Source organism: Molossus molossus, unplaced genomic scaffold (genome assembly GCF_014108415.1).
Source record: "Molossus molossus isolate mMolMol1 unplaced genomic scaffold, mMolMol1.p scaffold_m16_p_1, whole genome shotgun sequence".
Lineage (NCBI taxonomy): Eukaryota > Metazoa > Chordata > Mammalia > Chiroptera > Molossidae > Molossus > Molossus molossus.
This window is the reverse complement of record NW_023425344.1, coordinates 187911987-187925724: the sequence shown is the minus strand read 5'-3', so window position 1 is coordinate 187925724 and position 13738 is coordinate 187911987. Positions and strand designations below refer to the sequence as shown.

At 38.0% G+C, this 13738-nt stretch overlaps 1 protein-coding gene across 1 annotated transcript in view; it reads left to right on the top strand.

The window, feature by feature from the left end:
• The window catches only part of FAM227B (family with sequence similarity 227 member B), a 234173-nt gene that overhangs the window by 14218 nt on the left and 206217 nt on the right, over nucleotides 1-13738 (top strand). Inside the window, exons 5-6 of the mRNA XM_036249266.1 lie at nucleotides 11944-11979; nucleotides 12442-12546. Of these exons, the coding sequence (XP_036105159.1) occupies nucleotides 11944-11979; nucleotides 12442-12546 (141 nt within the window). The remainder of the gene's footprint in view (nucleotides 1-11943; nucleotides 11980-12441; nucleotides 12547-13738) is intronic.

Below are 13738 nucleotides of genomic sequence, written 5' to 3'. Positions count from 1 at the left end.
AATCTATAGATTGCTTTGGGTAATATGGACATTTTAATGATGTTAATTCTCCCAATCCATGAACAGGGTATGTTCTTCCACTTTTTTACATCTTCCTCTATTTCTTTTTTCAAAGACCTGTAGTTTTCTGCGAATAGGTCCTTTATCTCTTTGGTTAAGTTTATTCCTAGGTATCTTAATTTTTTTGCCGCAATGGTAAATGGGATTGTTTGCTTAGTTTCTCTTTCTGTGAGTTCATCATTGGTGTATAAGAATGCCATCGATTTCTTGACGTTAATTTTGTATCCTGCTACTTTGCCAAATTCATTTATTAAGTCTAGTAAGCTTTTGGTGGAGTCTTTGGGGTTTTCTATGTACAGTATCATGTCATCTGCAAATAATGACAATTTCACTTCCTCCTTTCCAATTTGGATCCCTTTTATTTTTTCTTCCTGTCTGATTGCTGTGGCTAAGACTTCCAGTACTATGTTAAATAGGAGTGGCGAAAGTGGGCATCCTTGCCTTGTTCCTGTTCTTAAGGGAAATGCTTTTAGTTTTTGCCCATTGAGTATGATGTTGGCTGTAGGTCTTTCATATATAGCCTTTATTATGTCTAGGTATGATCCCTCAATTCCCACACTGCTGAGCATTTTTATCAGAAATGGATGCTGGATTTTGTCAAAGGCTTTTTCAGCATCTATTGATATGATCATGTGGTTTTTATTCTTCAATTTATTTATGTGGTGTATCACATTTATGGATTTGCGAATATTGTACCAGCCTTGCCTCCCTGGGATGAATCCCACCTGGTCATGGTGGATAATTTTTCTGGTGTATTGCTGGATTCGATTTGCTAGTATTTTGTTCAGGATTTTGGCATCTATGTTCATCAGGAATATTGGCCTGTAGTTTTCTTTCTTTGTTGTGTCTTTTTCTGGTTTTGGAATTAGAGTTATGCTGGCTTCATAAAACGAGTTTGGAAGTCTTCCTTCTTCTTGAATTTTTTGAAATAGTTTGAGGAGAATGGGTATTAGTTCTTCTTTGAATGTTCGGTAAAACTCCCCTGTGAAGCCATCCGGGCCTGGGCTTTTGTTTGCTGGAAGAGTCTTGATTACATCTATCTTCAATTTCTTCTGTTGTTATTGGTCTGTTCAAGTTTTCAATCTCTATCTGATCCAGTTTTGGGAGACTATGTGTTTCTAGAAATTTGTCCATTTCGCTTAGATTTTCGAATTTGTTGCCGTATAATTTTTCATAGTAGTTGTTAATGATCTTTTGTATTTCTGTAGGGTCAGTTGTTATCTCTCCTGTTTCATTTCTGATTTTATGTATTTGGGTTCTCTCTCTTTGTTTCTTGGTGAGTCTAGCTAAGGGTCCATCAATCTTGTTTATCTTTTCGAAAAACCAGCTCTTTGTTTTATTGATCCTCTGGATTGTTTTTTTGGTCTCTATGTCGTTTATTTCTGCTCTGATCCTTACTATTTCCTTTCTTCTACTTGCTCTGGGGTTTTCTTTTTGTTTACTCTCTAGTTCTTTAAGTTGTGAGGTTAGGTAGTCTGTTAGAGATTTTTCTTCTTTTTTGAGGTAGGCCTGTAGTGCTATAAACTTCCCTCTCAGAACTGCTTTTGCTGCATCCCATAGATTTTGTATTGTTGTGTCCTCATTTTCATTGGTTTCCAGGAAGTTTTTGATTTCTTCCTTGATTTCCTCGGTGACCCATTCATTGTTTAATAACATTCTATTTAGCTTCCATGTGTTAAAATGTCTTTGTATGTTCTTCTTGCAATTGATTTCTAGTTTCATACCATTGTGGTCTGAGAAGATGCTTGTTATAATTTCAGTCTTCTTGAACTTGTAGAGACTTAGTCTGTGCCCTAACATATGGTCTATCTTTGAGAATGTTCCATGTGCACTTGAGAAGAATGTGAATTCTGTAGTTTTGGGGTGTATTTCTCTGTAGATATCTATTAAATCCATTTGGTCTAGTGCTTCATTTAGAGTCTCTGTTTCCTTGCTAATTTTTTGTCTAGAGGATCTATCCAGTGATGTGAGCGGGGTGTTGAAGTCCCCTGTTATGATTGTATTGCTATCGATTTCTCCTTTGAAGTCCTCCAATAGTTTTTTAATATATTTTGGTGCTCCTATATTGGGTGCATATATGTTTATCAAGGTTATATCTTCCTGTTGGATAAATCCTTTCAATATTATGTAGTGGGCTTCTTTGTCTCTAGTTATGGCCTTCAATCTGAAGTCTATTTTATCAGATACCAGTATTGCTACCCCAGCTTTTTTTTCTTTTCCATTTGCTTGAAAGATTTTTTTTCCATCCCTTCACTTTCAATCTATGTGAGTCTTTTGTTGTGAGGTGGGTCTCTTGTAAACAGCATATAGATGAGTCTTGCTTTCTTATCCAATCAGCTACTCTGTGTCTTTTTATGGGAGCATTCAGTCCATTTACATTTAAGGTGGTTATTGATATGTACTTATTTATTGCCATTTTTGTTTAGTGTGGTTCTATTTTTCTTCCCATTTCTCCTGGTAATTACAGCAGTCCTTTTAACATTTCTTGCAGTGCTGGTTTGGTGCTAATGTACTCCCTTAGCCTGATTTTGTCTGGGAAGCTCTTTATTTGACCTTCTATTTTGAACGATAGCCTTGCTGGGTAGAGTAGTCTTGGATTCAGATCCTTGTTTTTCATGACCTTGATTACTTCATGCCATTCCCTTCGAGCCTGTAATGTTTCTTGTGAAAAGTCAGTTGAGAGCCTAATGGGGGTTCCTTTGTAGGTAACCTGTTCCTTATCTCTTGCTGCTTTTAGGATCCTCTCTTTGTCTTTAATTTTTGGCAGTTTGATTACTATGTGTCTTGGTGTGGGCCTGTTTAGGTTCTTCTTACTTGGGGCTCTCTGAGCTTCTTGAACTTGAATGCCTTCTTCCTTCACCAAATTAGGGAAGTTTTCTGTCACTATTTCTTTGAATATATTCTCTAGCTCTCGCTTACTTTCTTCTTCTTCAGGGACTCCTGTGATACGAATATTATTATGTTTCCAGTTGTCCCACAATTCTCTTAAGCTCTCTTCTTGTTTTTTAATCTTTTTTTCCTTTTGGTTTTCTGATTGGTTGATTTCTTCAAGCCTGTCTTCTAATTCACTGATCCGGTCCTCAGCTTCCCCTACTCTGCTTTTTAGACCTTCCAGTGTGTTTTTCATTTCTGATATGTCATTCTTCATTTCTTCCTGTTGGTTTTTCATTTCCAGATGGTTTATTTTCAACATTTCTATGTCTTTACTCATGTTGCTCATGTCCTTACACATGCTGTTGAGCTTCCGCAACATCATGGCTCTAAATTCTAGTTCTGTTAACTTGCTTAACTGCACCTCATTTATTTCATGTTCTGTAGAGGTCTCTTGATCTTTCATTTGGCTTTTGTTTCTGTTTCTCACCATTTTCGTTATCACAGTGGGCTTTGGAGTCTGCCAAGTTTTCCCAGTGGGTGTTGGTGTTTTGCTGTTTGTGGCTCCCTCTCCTGGGTTTGGATGCACCAGGGAGGACCCACTTTAATCCCGCCACGTCCCCTGTTCTCCGGGAGTCTGTGTGGCTCCAGCCGAGAGTTTAGTAGGCTATAGCGTTACGAGGGCCCATGCAGGGTGGCAAGGGAGGCAGTGGGAATAATTTCCTGCTGAGTTCCCTGGTCCCGCGGAGTTCCCTGGTCCCACTGTGTTCCCTGGTCCAGCTGAGTTCCCTGGGGCCCTCGAGTCTGTGCGGCTCCAGTGGAGAGTTTAGCTGGCTACAGAGTTCCCAGGGCCCATGCAGGGTGGCAAGGGAGACAGTAGGATTAACTTCCCGCTGAGTTCCCCGGTCCCGCGGAGTTCCCTGGGGGCCACGAGTCTGTGCGGCTTCAGCGGAGAGTTGAGCCGGCTACAGAGTTTCCAGGGCCGTGCACGGTGGGAAGGGAGACGGTAGGATTAACTTCCCGCCAAGTTCCCCGGTCCCACCGAGTTCCCTGGTCCCGCCCAGTTCCCTGGGGGCTGGGAGTCTGTGCGGCTTCAGCGGAGAGTTTAGCTGGCTACAGAGTTTCCAGGGCTGTGCACGGCGGGAAGGGAGACGGTAGAATTAACTTTCCACCGCGTTCCCCGGTCCCGCCGAGTTCCCTGGGGGCCGTGAGTTTGTGCGGCTTCAGCGGCTACAGAGTTTCCAGGGCCGAGCACGGCGGGAAGGGAGACGGTAGAATTAACTTTCCGCCGCGTTCCCCGGTCCCGCCGAGTTCCCTGGTCCTGCCCAGTTCCCTGGGGGCCAGGAGTCTGTGCGGCTTCAGCGGAGAGTTTAGCTGGCTACAGAGTTCCCAGGGCCGTGCACGGTGGGAAGAAAGACGGTAGAATTAACTTCCCGTTTAGTTCCCTGGCCCCTGCCCAGGCCGCTGCCCTGGGCTCTGGGTCCCCTCTCCCGTCCTCGCAAGCCTACCAGGACTGAGTGGGTGTTTCTGGTTAAGTGGTCCTCCAAGATGTCCTTCGGCTGCCCTTTCCTGACGGTTTGCCTTTATTTTCGTTGTAAATCCAGTTTGGTCTTGGGAGACGGTCTGGTTCGCTCCATTCACTTCGCCGCCATTTTTTTTTTCTCAGTAGTTTCTTTCTTGTTTTAAAAATAAAAACAGCACAACATAATTTATTGTCACCTAGTAGTACATATGGGTAATGAAAGCAATATGAATAAATGTTTAAGAACTACACCCCCAACAAAGAACAACTGAAAACCACAAACTATTGCTTCTCAACAATTTCTAGTTGGAGACACTTTGGAGCAGAATAATATTATCTCCTGTTAGCATGATCCGACCTAGTTGTTTTCTTGACTTTGTTTAAGAATGAATCTCTTCTACATCATCTAATACAAGGTTCATATACTCATCAAAACCAGTGATACAGCCTTCTATCTGCATATTCAGTTTCTCATAAAGCCATACCTGAATCCGAGATCTGTTTGCAAGTACCTGAAGATGAGGACGGTACGCCATGGTGGTGGCTAACAAAGACTGACCACACATGAGTAGTTTCTTAAGATAAATTTCTAGAAGTGGAGCCACATGGGAAAAGAAATATGAAAATCTAAGTTTTTTGATACATGTTGACAAATTGTTCTCTAGAAAAGTAGCACCAATTTATATTTATAAAAATAGAGTTTGTGATAGATCTCACCCATTTTCTTGCCAACATTTGATATTATATATTTAAATGTGTGCATAAATGATAGACATAAATGTTATCAATTTCATACATTTTACTAACAATGTTTTTTTTTTAGGTTTTTTAGGTTTTTAGGTTTTTATCAGTCTTTGTGTTTCTATTATTGTGAGTTGCCTATTTATGAACTTTGGGCATTTTTAGCTGTTTTTTGTTTTGTTTTGTTTTAAATTTCTAAGAGCTCTTTATGCTTTAAAACTATTAAGCCTTCTCAGTAATATATATTATACATATTTATACCACTTTATGGCCTTTTAATTGGAAAGTATTTTTTTGCTATATAGAACTTTATATTTTCATGGAGCTATAATTTTCAATTTAAATATTCTACCTTTACTGCCATAATATTTAAGAAGGCTTTCTTCATAAGATCATGCAAATATTTACCTGTGTTCTCCTGTATTATTCTTACATATTTTTGTGTCTTTAATATTTTATTCCATACGTTGTTCATATTGTGGAAGGGAGTAAAACATCAGGATCTTATTTTAGCTTCATCTGTAAATTTGTGTGGTTTTCTTCATATAAGTTCCACACATTCTCTGTTAAATTTACTCCTGGATATCTTAAATTTTATTACTAATGTCAATGAGATTGTTTTTCCATTATGGTATTAAAGTGGGTAATTATTGGCATATAGAAAATTATACTGGCCCTGGCTGGTTTGGCTCAGCGGTTAGAGCATCGGCCTGCGGTCCTGAGAGACCCGGGTTCGGTTCCTGCTAAGGGCATGTACCTTGGTTGCAGTTTGTCCCCGGCTCTGGTCAGTCGTGCGGGTGGCAGCCACTCGATGTGTTTCTTTCGCATCGATGTTTCTTTCTGTCTCTCTGTTCCTCTCTCTCCCTTCCACTCTACCTGAACAAAAAATGGAAAAATGTCCTCGGGTGAGGATTAAAAAAAAAAGAAGAAGAAGAAAGAAAATTATACTGGAATTTGGATATTATTCAATATTGTTAGTGGGCTCTCATCTTGTCTCTGGCTCAGAAAGAATTCTAGTTTTTGCTATTAAGTATAATTTTTAAAGGTTTAGACAGCTGTCTTTTTTCACATTAATGAAATTTATTTTTATTTTCAGTTTATCAAAGCTATATAGATGTGGATGTAGATGTAGATTAGATATGCAGTCATACCTCATTTTAATGCACTTTGCTCTATTGAGCTTTGTAAATACAGAGTGGGGCAAAAGTAGGTTTACAGTGTGAGTACATGAAACAGTTTATTTATTATTATTTTTTCATACAAAGAGCTGTAAACCTACTTTTATCTCACACTGTGTTGTGTTTTTCACAAACTGAAGGTTTGTGATAACCCTGCATCAAGCAAGTCTATCGGTGCCATTTTTCCAACAGCATTTGCTCACTTCTTGTGTCTGTGTCACATTTTAGTAATCGTTGCAATATTTCAGACTCTTTTACTATTATCGTATTTGTTGTGGTGATCTGTGATTAATGATCTTTGATGTTACTATTATAATTGTTTTGAGGCTTCATGAACCATGCCCATATAAAAACAAAATTAATTGATGGATGCTGTGTTTTCTGACTGCTCCATCAGCAGGTCCTTCCTCTATTTCTCCTCAACCCTTCCTATTTCCCAAGACACAACAATATTGAAATTAGGCCAATTAATAACCCTACAATGGCCTCTAAGTGTTCAAGCGAAAGAAAGAGTTGCATGTCTCTCACTTTAAATCAAAAGCCAGAAATAATTAAGCTTAATGAAGAAGGCATGTCAAAAGCTGAGACAAGCTGAAAGCTAGGTCTCTTGCACCAGTTAGCCAAGCTGTTAATACAAAGGAAACATTTTTGAAGAAAGTTAAAAATGCTATTCCAGCGAACACACAAGTGATAAGAAAGCAAAACAGCCTGATGCTGACCTAGAGAAAGGTTTAGTAGTCTAGATAGAAGATCAAAACCAGCCACAACATTTTCTTAAGCCAAAGCATAATCTAGAGCAAGGCCCTAACTCTCTTCAGTTTTATGAAGTCTGAGAGAGGTGAGGAAGATGCTAGCAGAGGTTGGGTTATGAGGTTTAAGAAAAGAGGCCATCTCCATAACATAAAAGTGCAAAGTGAAGCCGCAAATGCTGGTGTAGAAGCGGCAGCAAGTATACAGAAGATCTAGCTAAGACAGGCTGATTTCTTATTAGGGGTTAATGCAGCTGGTGACTTCAAATAGAAGCCATTGCTCATTTACCATCTGGAAATCCTGGGGCCCTTAAGAATTAAGCTCAATTTACTCTGTCTGTGCTCTATAATGGAACAACAAAGCCTGGATGATAGCACAAATGTCTACAACATGACTTACTTGAATACTTCATGTCCACTGCTGAGACCTGCTCATAAAAAGTCCCTTCCAAAATACTGCTTACTGACAATACACATGGTCACCCAAGAGCTCTGATGGAAATGTACAAGATTAATGTTGTTTTAATGCCTGCTAACACAATTCATACTGCAGTCCATGGATCAAAGAGTAATTTTGACTTGAAAATCTTATTATATAAGAAATGCATGTTGCAAGGTTATAGTTGCCATAGCTTGTGATTCCTCTAATGGATCTGGGCAAAGTAAATGGAAGACCTTCTGAAAAGGACTCATCAGCATAGATGCCATTAAGAACATTCACAAATTATGGGAAGAGGTCAACATTTGAACGTTACCAGGAGTTTGGGAGAAGTTGATTCTAACTCTCTTGGGTGACTTTGAAGGGTTCAAAACTTCAGTGGAAGGAGTCACTCACTGCAGGTGTGGTGGAAATAGCAAGAGAAGTAGAATTAGGAGCAGAGCCTGAAGATGTGACTGAATTGCTACAATCTCATGATAAAACTTCAGTAAATGAGGAGTTGGTTCTGAAGGATGAACAAAGAAAGTAGTTTCTTGAGATGGAATCTATTCCTGATAAAGATGCTATGAAAATTGTTGAAAATGACATCCAAAGATTTAGAATAGTACATAAACTTAGTTGATAAATCAGCAGCAGGGTTTGAAAGTATTAACTCCTATTCTACTGTGGGTAAAATGCTATCAAACAGCATCTTACACTATAGAGAAGTCATTTGTGAAAGGAAGAGTCAGTCCATGCTCCAAACCTCATTGTTGTCTCATTTTAAGAAATTACTACAGCCATGCCCACCTTAAGCAGCGGCCCCCCTAACCAGTCAGCAGCCATCAACACTCACGCAAAAACCTCCCTAGCAAAGATTATCACTCACTGAAGGCTCAGATGATGATTAGCATTTATTTTAACAATAAAGTTTTTATTATTGAAAGCATTACAGATGTCCCCCTTTTTTTCTCCCATTGACCACCCCCTCCCCGCTCCCACTCCCCTCCTGTTTTCCCCAAACTAAAGTCTGTGTCCATCGGCTGTACGTATTTGCATATAAGTTCTTTGGTTTATTTCTTCCCACATCCCCACCCCCATCCCTCTAAGGTTTGTCAGTCATGACTCTGGATCTATTTTGACTGACAGCTTATTTTGTTCATGATAATCTGTAAATGAGATCATGTGGTACTTGTCTTTCTCTGACTGACTTATTTCACTCGGCATAATACTCTCCAGGTCCCTCCATATTGTCCCAAAGGGTAAAAGATCTTTCTTTCTTACAGCTGCATAGTATTCTATTGTGTAAATGTACCACAGCTTTTTTATCCACTCATCTACTGATGGACACTCGGATTGTTTCCAGATCTTAGCTATTGTAAATAGCGCTGCTATGAACATATGGGGTGCATATATTCTTTCTGATTGGTGTTTCAGGCTTCTTAGGATATATTACTAGAAGTGGAATCACTGGGTTAAATGGCAAATGCATTTTTAATTTTTTGAGGAAGCATCATATTGTTTTCCATAGTGGCTGCACTAGTCTGCATTCCCACCAACAGTGTACTAGAGTCCCCTTTTCTCCACACCCTCACCAGCACTTGTTGTTTGATGATTTCTTGATGACAGCCATTCTGGCAAGTGTGAGGTGATACTTCATAGTTGTTTTAATTTGCATCTCTCTGATGATTAGTGACATTGAGCATTTTTCATGTCTCCTGGCCATTTGTATGTCTTGTTTGGAGAAGTGTCTGTTCAGGGCCTGCTAATTTTAATTGGATTATTTGCTTTTTTAGACATAATGCTATTGCACACTTAATAGACTACAGTATAATGTAAACATAATTTTTTTATATGCACTGGGAAACCAAAATATTTGTATGACTCACTTTATTGTAGTAATTGTTTTATTGTGGTTGTATGAAGTTGAATCCACAGTATCTCTAAGGTATGCCTGTGGATTAGATATAGATACAGGTATCACTTTGCTCCAACACTTGAAAAAAATCTCCATGGTTTGAAATGGAGAGGAAAATAATTCACTGTAATGAATAGTAAAGCCACTTTCAGCCTGTAATTTTTATTTTTAACCTCACCCTAGGATATTTCTCCATTGATTTTCAGATAGAGTGTGAGGGAAAGAGATTGGGGGCGTGGGGGGGGGAGAGAGAGAGAGAAACATCTATGTGAGAGAGACACGTGGATTGATTGCCTCCCACACAACCCCAACCAGGATTGAGGATTGAATTGCAACCGAGGTATGTGCCCTTCACTGGAATCAAACCCATGACTCTTTGGTCCTTGGGTCATCATTCTGACCTCTGAGCCAAACTGGGCAAGATACCAGCCTGTAATTTTTAATGTGGCAGATTATATTAATAGCTTTTTAGAAGTTGAATCATTTTTATATTCTTAGGATATACTTTTTAATCTATGTTTTATAAGATATAATTATTTCTTTTGGCTTTGTTATAAAAATTATACTAACCTCAGAAAATGAGTTACTTAGCTTTGTCTTTCTTCCCATTCTATAACTAGTTTTTAGAATATTGGGATATCACTTGTTGTTTGTATGTTTGGTAAAAGTTGCTTGTGAACTTTTAATGATTTATTTGTTATTTATATTCTGCAGAAGGGCATAGGTAGGTTGGTAGAAATGCTGTGTGGAAGTTAACAGGTTCCATAAATATGAACTTTGGCAGATTGTCAAAACATAATATTGAGTGAAAAAAAGAAGATACCAAAAAATATGTACAATTGATATAATTTCTCTGCATTTTAAAAATACACAAAAATGTCCATATTCTTTATATATATGTACATATATGTGTAAAATTATTTTAATAAAATGGAAGGGATACAAACAAAACAAATAATAGTGACTATCTCATGAAAGAAGAACACACAAATAGTACTAGAAATCATTGTGAAAGCAGATCTAAACTTTTATTATATATAATTATATATAAATTTTGTATCTCTTTAAACACTACTAATATATCAGCAGTAATCCATTCTAGGTTCTGGGGACATGGGGATACTGGTAGTTATGGTATTCATTATAATTTATGTATTTAAAATTTTTTTAAATTTCTGACTGTTGAATTTCATCACGTAGTTTTCAGAATCTATTTAAATGACCTTTAGATGAATTATACTAACCGAAGTTTTAATAATTATTTTTATTGTTAAATATGTTATATTGGATTTTTTAATCAGGATTTTAACATGTATTATTTAAATTTTTGTGATATCTTTCCCAGATTGTATGACCAACACCTAGTTTTTGTTTTATTATTACTCTGCTCCTTAAAAACTTCCAGTATTTCTTTGCTTCCTACAGAATAAAGTTGGACTTTGAGATTAATATTAACATCTTTCTAAATTTGACCTCTATTGACCAATTGTATCTGAAGTGCTCAAGCACACAGCCTTCTTTTTATCATAATTGATCTCACTTTCTCTAAATAGTCTTTCTTTTTTATTCCTTTACACACTTTAAAAAATGCAATAATGTAATTATCTTTCTGTTAGAAATCTGTTACTATCCTTTAAATTTGTTTTCTATATCATCTCCTCTATAATGATACGTGTTTTGTAAAGTGTGTGCCTGTAACATTAGTTATTCCTGGAGGAAGTAAGGATATGGAATTTAGTAAACAATATATCAACCTGTCTAGATGATCAAAAAATAATGCATACAGAAGGCTACTTATTCTCTGTGTAAAGTGGTATGGTGAACATGGAGATGTGCCACACAGAGTCCCCTGCAAGGAAGGACCTATTGCTCTAGCTGCTAGGAGTGCTGTTAGGGTACACCCTTCAGCCGTCAGCCCCTTTAGGGATTGCCTCACTTACACAGAAGCTCCAAGGATATATTCTTCCAGGGACCACCTACATCCAGTGACTGGTCAAGTTGGATGCAGAAAGGACTGGCTATTTCAGCCCAATGCAGGACAACCATGATGGGTCGTTTCAGCTTCAGAGCTCTTATTAGGGTTAGCTGAGGTTGTTAGACTTGCATCACAGCTGACTTCTCCATCTTCCCAAACACTCTTCCCTTGCCTTCCATTGATTCTGAACCCACAGGCACTCCCAGTAAACATTCTGAACACTAACTCCACCTCAGAGTCTGTTTCCAGTGAATCCAAACTGGCAGTAGGTAGTTTTTTTACATTTCTGATATAGCCCTTATCTCTTTGTGTTCTGTTTGTACATGGATCTTGTTCCCCTCTTGAACTCTGACTAGCTTAAGGGCAAGGACCATCTTTGTATTCCAGCATCTAACACAGCAGCAGCATTCTAGGCTTCAGTGGGACACACACACGTTAACTGAGCAAATTTACCAAATATAAAAATTCTTTAATTTAGAATTTTAAAGATTTTATTTTAAATGTTTTCCAGCTATCTGGTGAAATGGAGACAAAGAAGAATATAGAGGTATTTAAAATTTCTGTTTTATGAGATTATGTACCAAAGTATTATGTGGAGGTAAAAGAATGTTTATAACAACATAGATGTAGCTATTAATAGAGATAGGGACCAGAGCAGAGAGTTGGGAAAAGGCACAACTTTTTGTGCTTAGTCCATTTCCTTATGTGTAGCCTAGCTACCATTCTTGATCATCTGAGTTCTATCAGTTTAGTTGTGAAATATAATTTTGTTTTGCTTTTGGATTAGGCATGTGAATATGCCAGGGCTCTTCAATTCAGAGAAGCAGATAGTAGGAAGATCTTTCTTAGCTGGGATAAATATTTTTAAATTCTTCTCCTAAAAAGAAGTAACATGATTAACTAGTGATAGTTAAGTATTTATCTGTCTTCTGTAGTCATATGAGACTACTAAACTGCTAAACTGAAAAGAGTGAAGTAATTACTGGTATGTGATATTTCCTCTTTCTAGGGTTGCAACTTCTCAGGATTCAAATCAAATGAGCTTACTCAACTACCCAGACACTTGGATGCTGAACGAATTTTTCTCTTTATTTTGAAAGTCCATAACTTTGATGTAGGTAAATATTATTTTATTTTTATTGAATGATAAAATTTGAGAATATGATTTAATAAATCAGACTTTATTTAAAGATCTGACAAATTAGGTGTTTAAGCAGGGTTTAATCCTTTGAGTATTAAGTCTAGCAGGAAAGACCAGTGATGTTTCACACTCTGATCACCAGAAGATAATCTATTAGACTCTGGGGTCCTGCCTCAGGAGTCTGCAGTTGCTAGTGTGCATTATCTTGGCTGTGACTGTAGCAGGTATTACCCCCCCCACACACACACACACACACTTCCTGCTCAGTTTAGGATATTTTAGCCTGCTCATTTTGACACCAAAATAACTTATCAGAGTTCTTCCCCAAAACTCCACCTATTGAGTGTCCAGGTGTCTAGGGAATTTTTGAGTAATATCCCTACAAAGTAACTGATGAAAAACTGCAGGCATAGGAAGGTAACTAGATCATTGGCCATTGATCTAGTAGGTTAAGGGTTGGGTGGTTACTGGCATTGATTTCCCACCCACTTTAATTTTAGGTAATTATCTAACAATTTCCCTATGTCCTGGAGGTTTAAACCCCCGGGCAGATTTTTTTTTTTAGGCAGTTCTCTAAGATGGTCTTGGCCCCAACAGGCCTTCTTCCCCATCCCTCACTCCCAGGTTTAGGTGGCTCTTTATTTCTCAATACAAAATTCCTGTTGTTTTCTCTCCTGCTATAGTCCTCTATAGTTCATCAGAAGGAGCATTATCAACCATTAAACCTGATTGAATCCATTCCAGCCATTATTTCTGCCCCCTTTTCAAGATAAAGGAGAGTATATCTCTTCTGTGTTCCATCTTTAAGACGTGTTGTTCCAAGAAGTAGAGTGTGATTGACCTTTGGATCTCATGTTTACCCCTCAGTTAGGAAACCACTGGGCACCTCAATTTATGATTCCACCTAGAATGATTCAGTAATGACACTCTCTCTTACTTTCCATGCTGATACAAATGTTTTTTAATTCTCTTTCATATTTTATGGGATTTTGATGAGAGGGAGGCATAGCCTGCCCTCTTAATCTAATCACACGATACCATTTTTTTTAGAAAAAAACTATGGATGCTAATTGTACTTATGCCTGTGTCATGAGCATATTTATTCTTTTCCCTAACTATATTTTTCAGATTGCCTCAGGAAAAAGGTTTTATTGTTATAGAAATA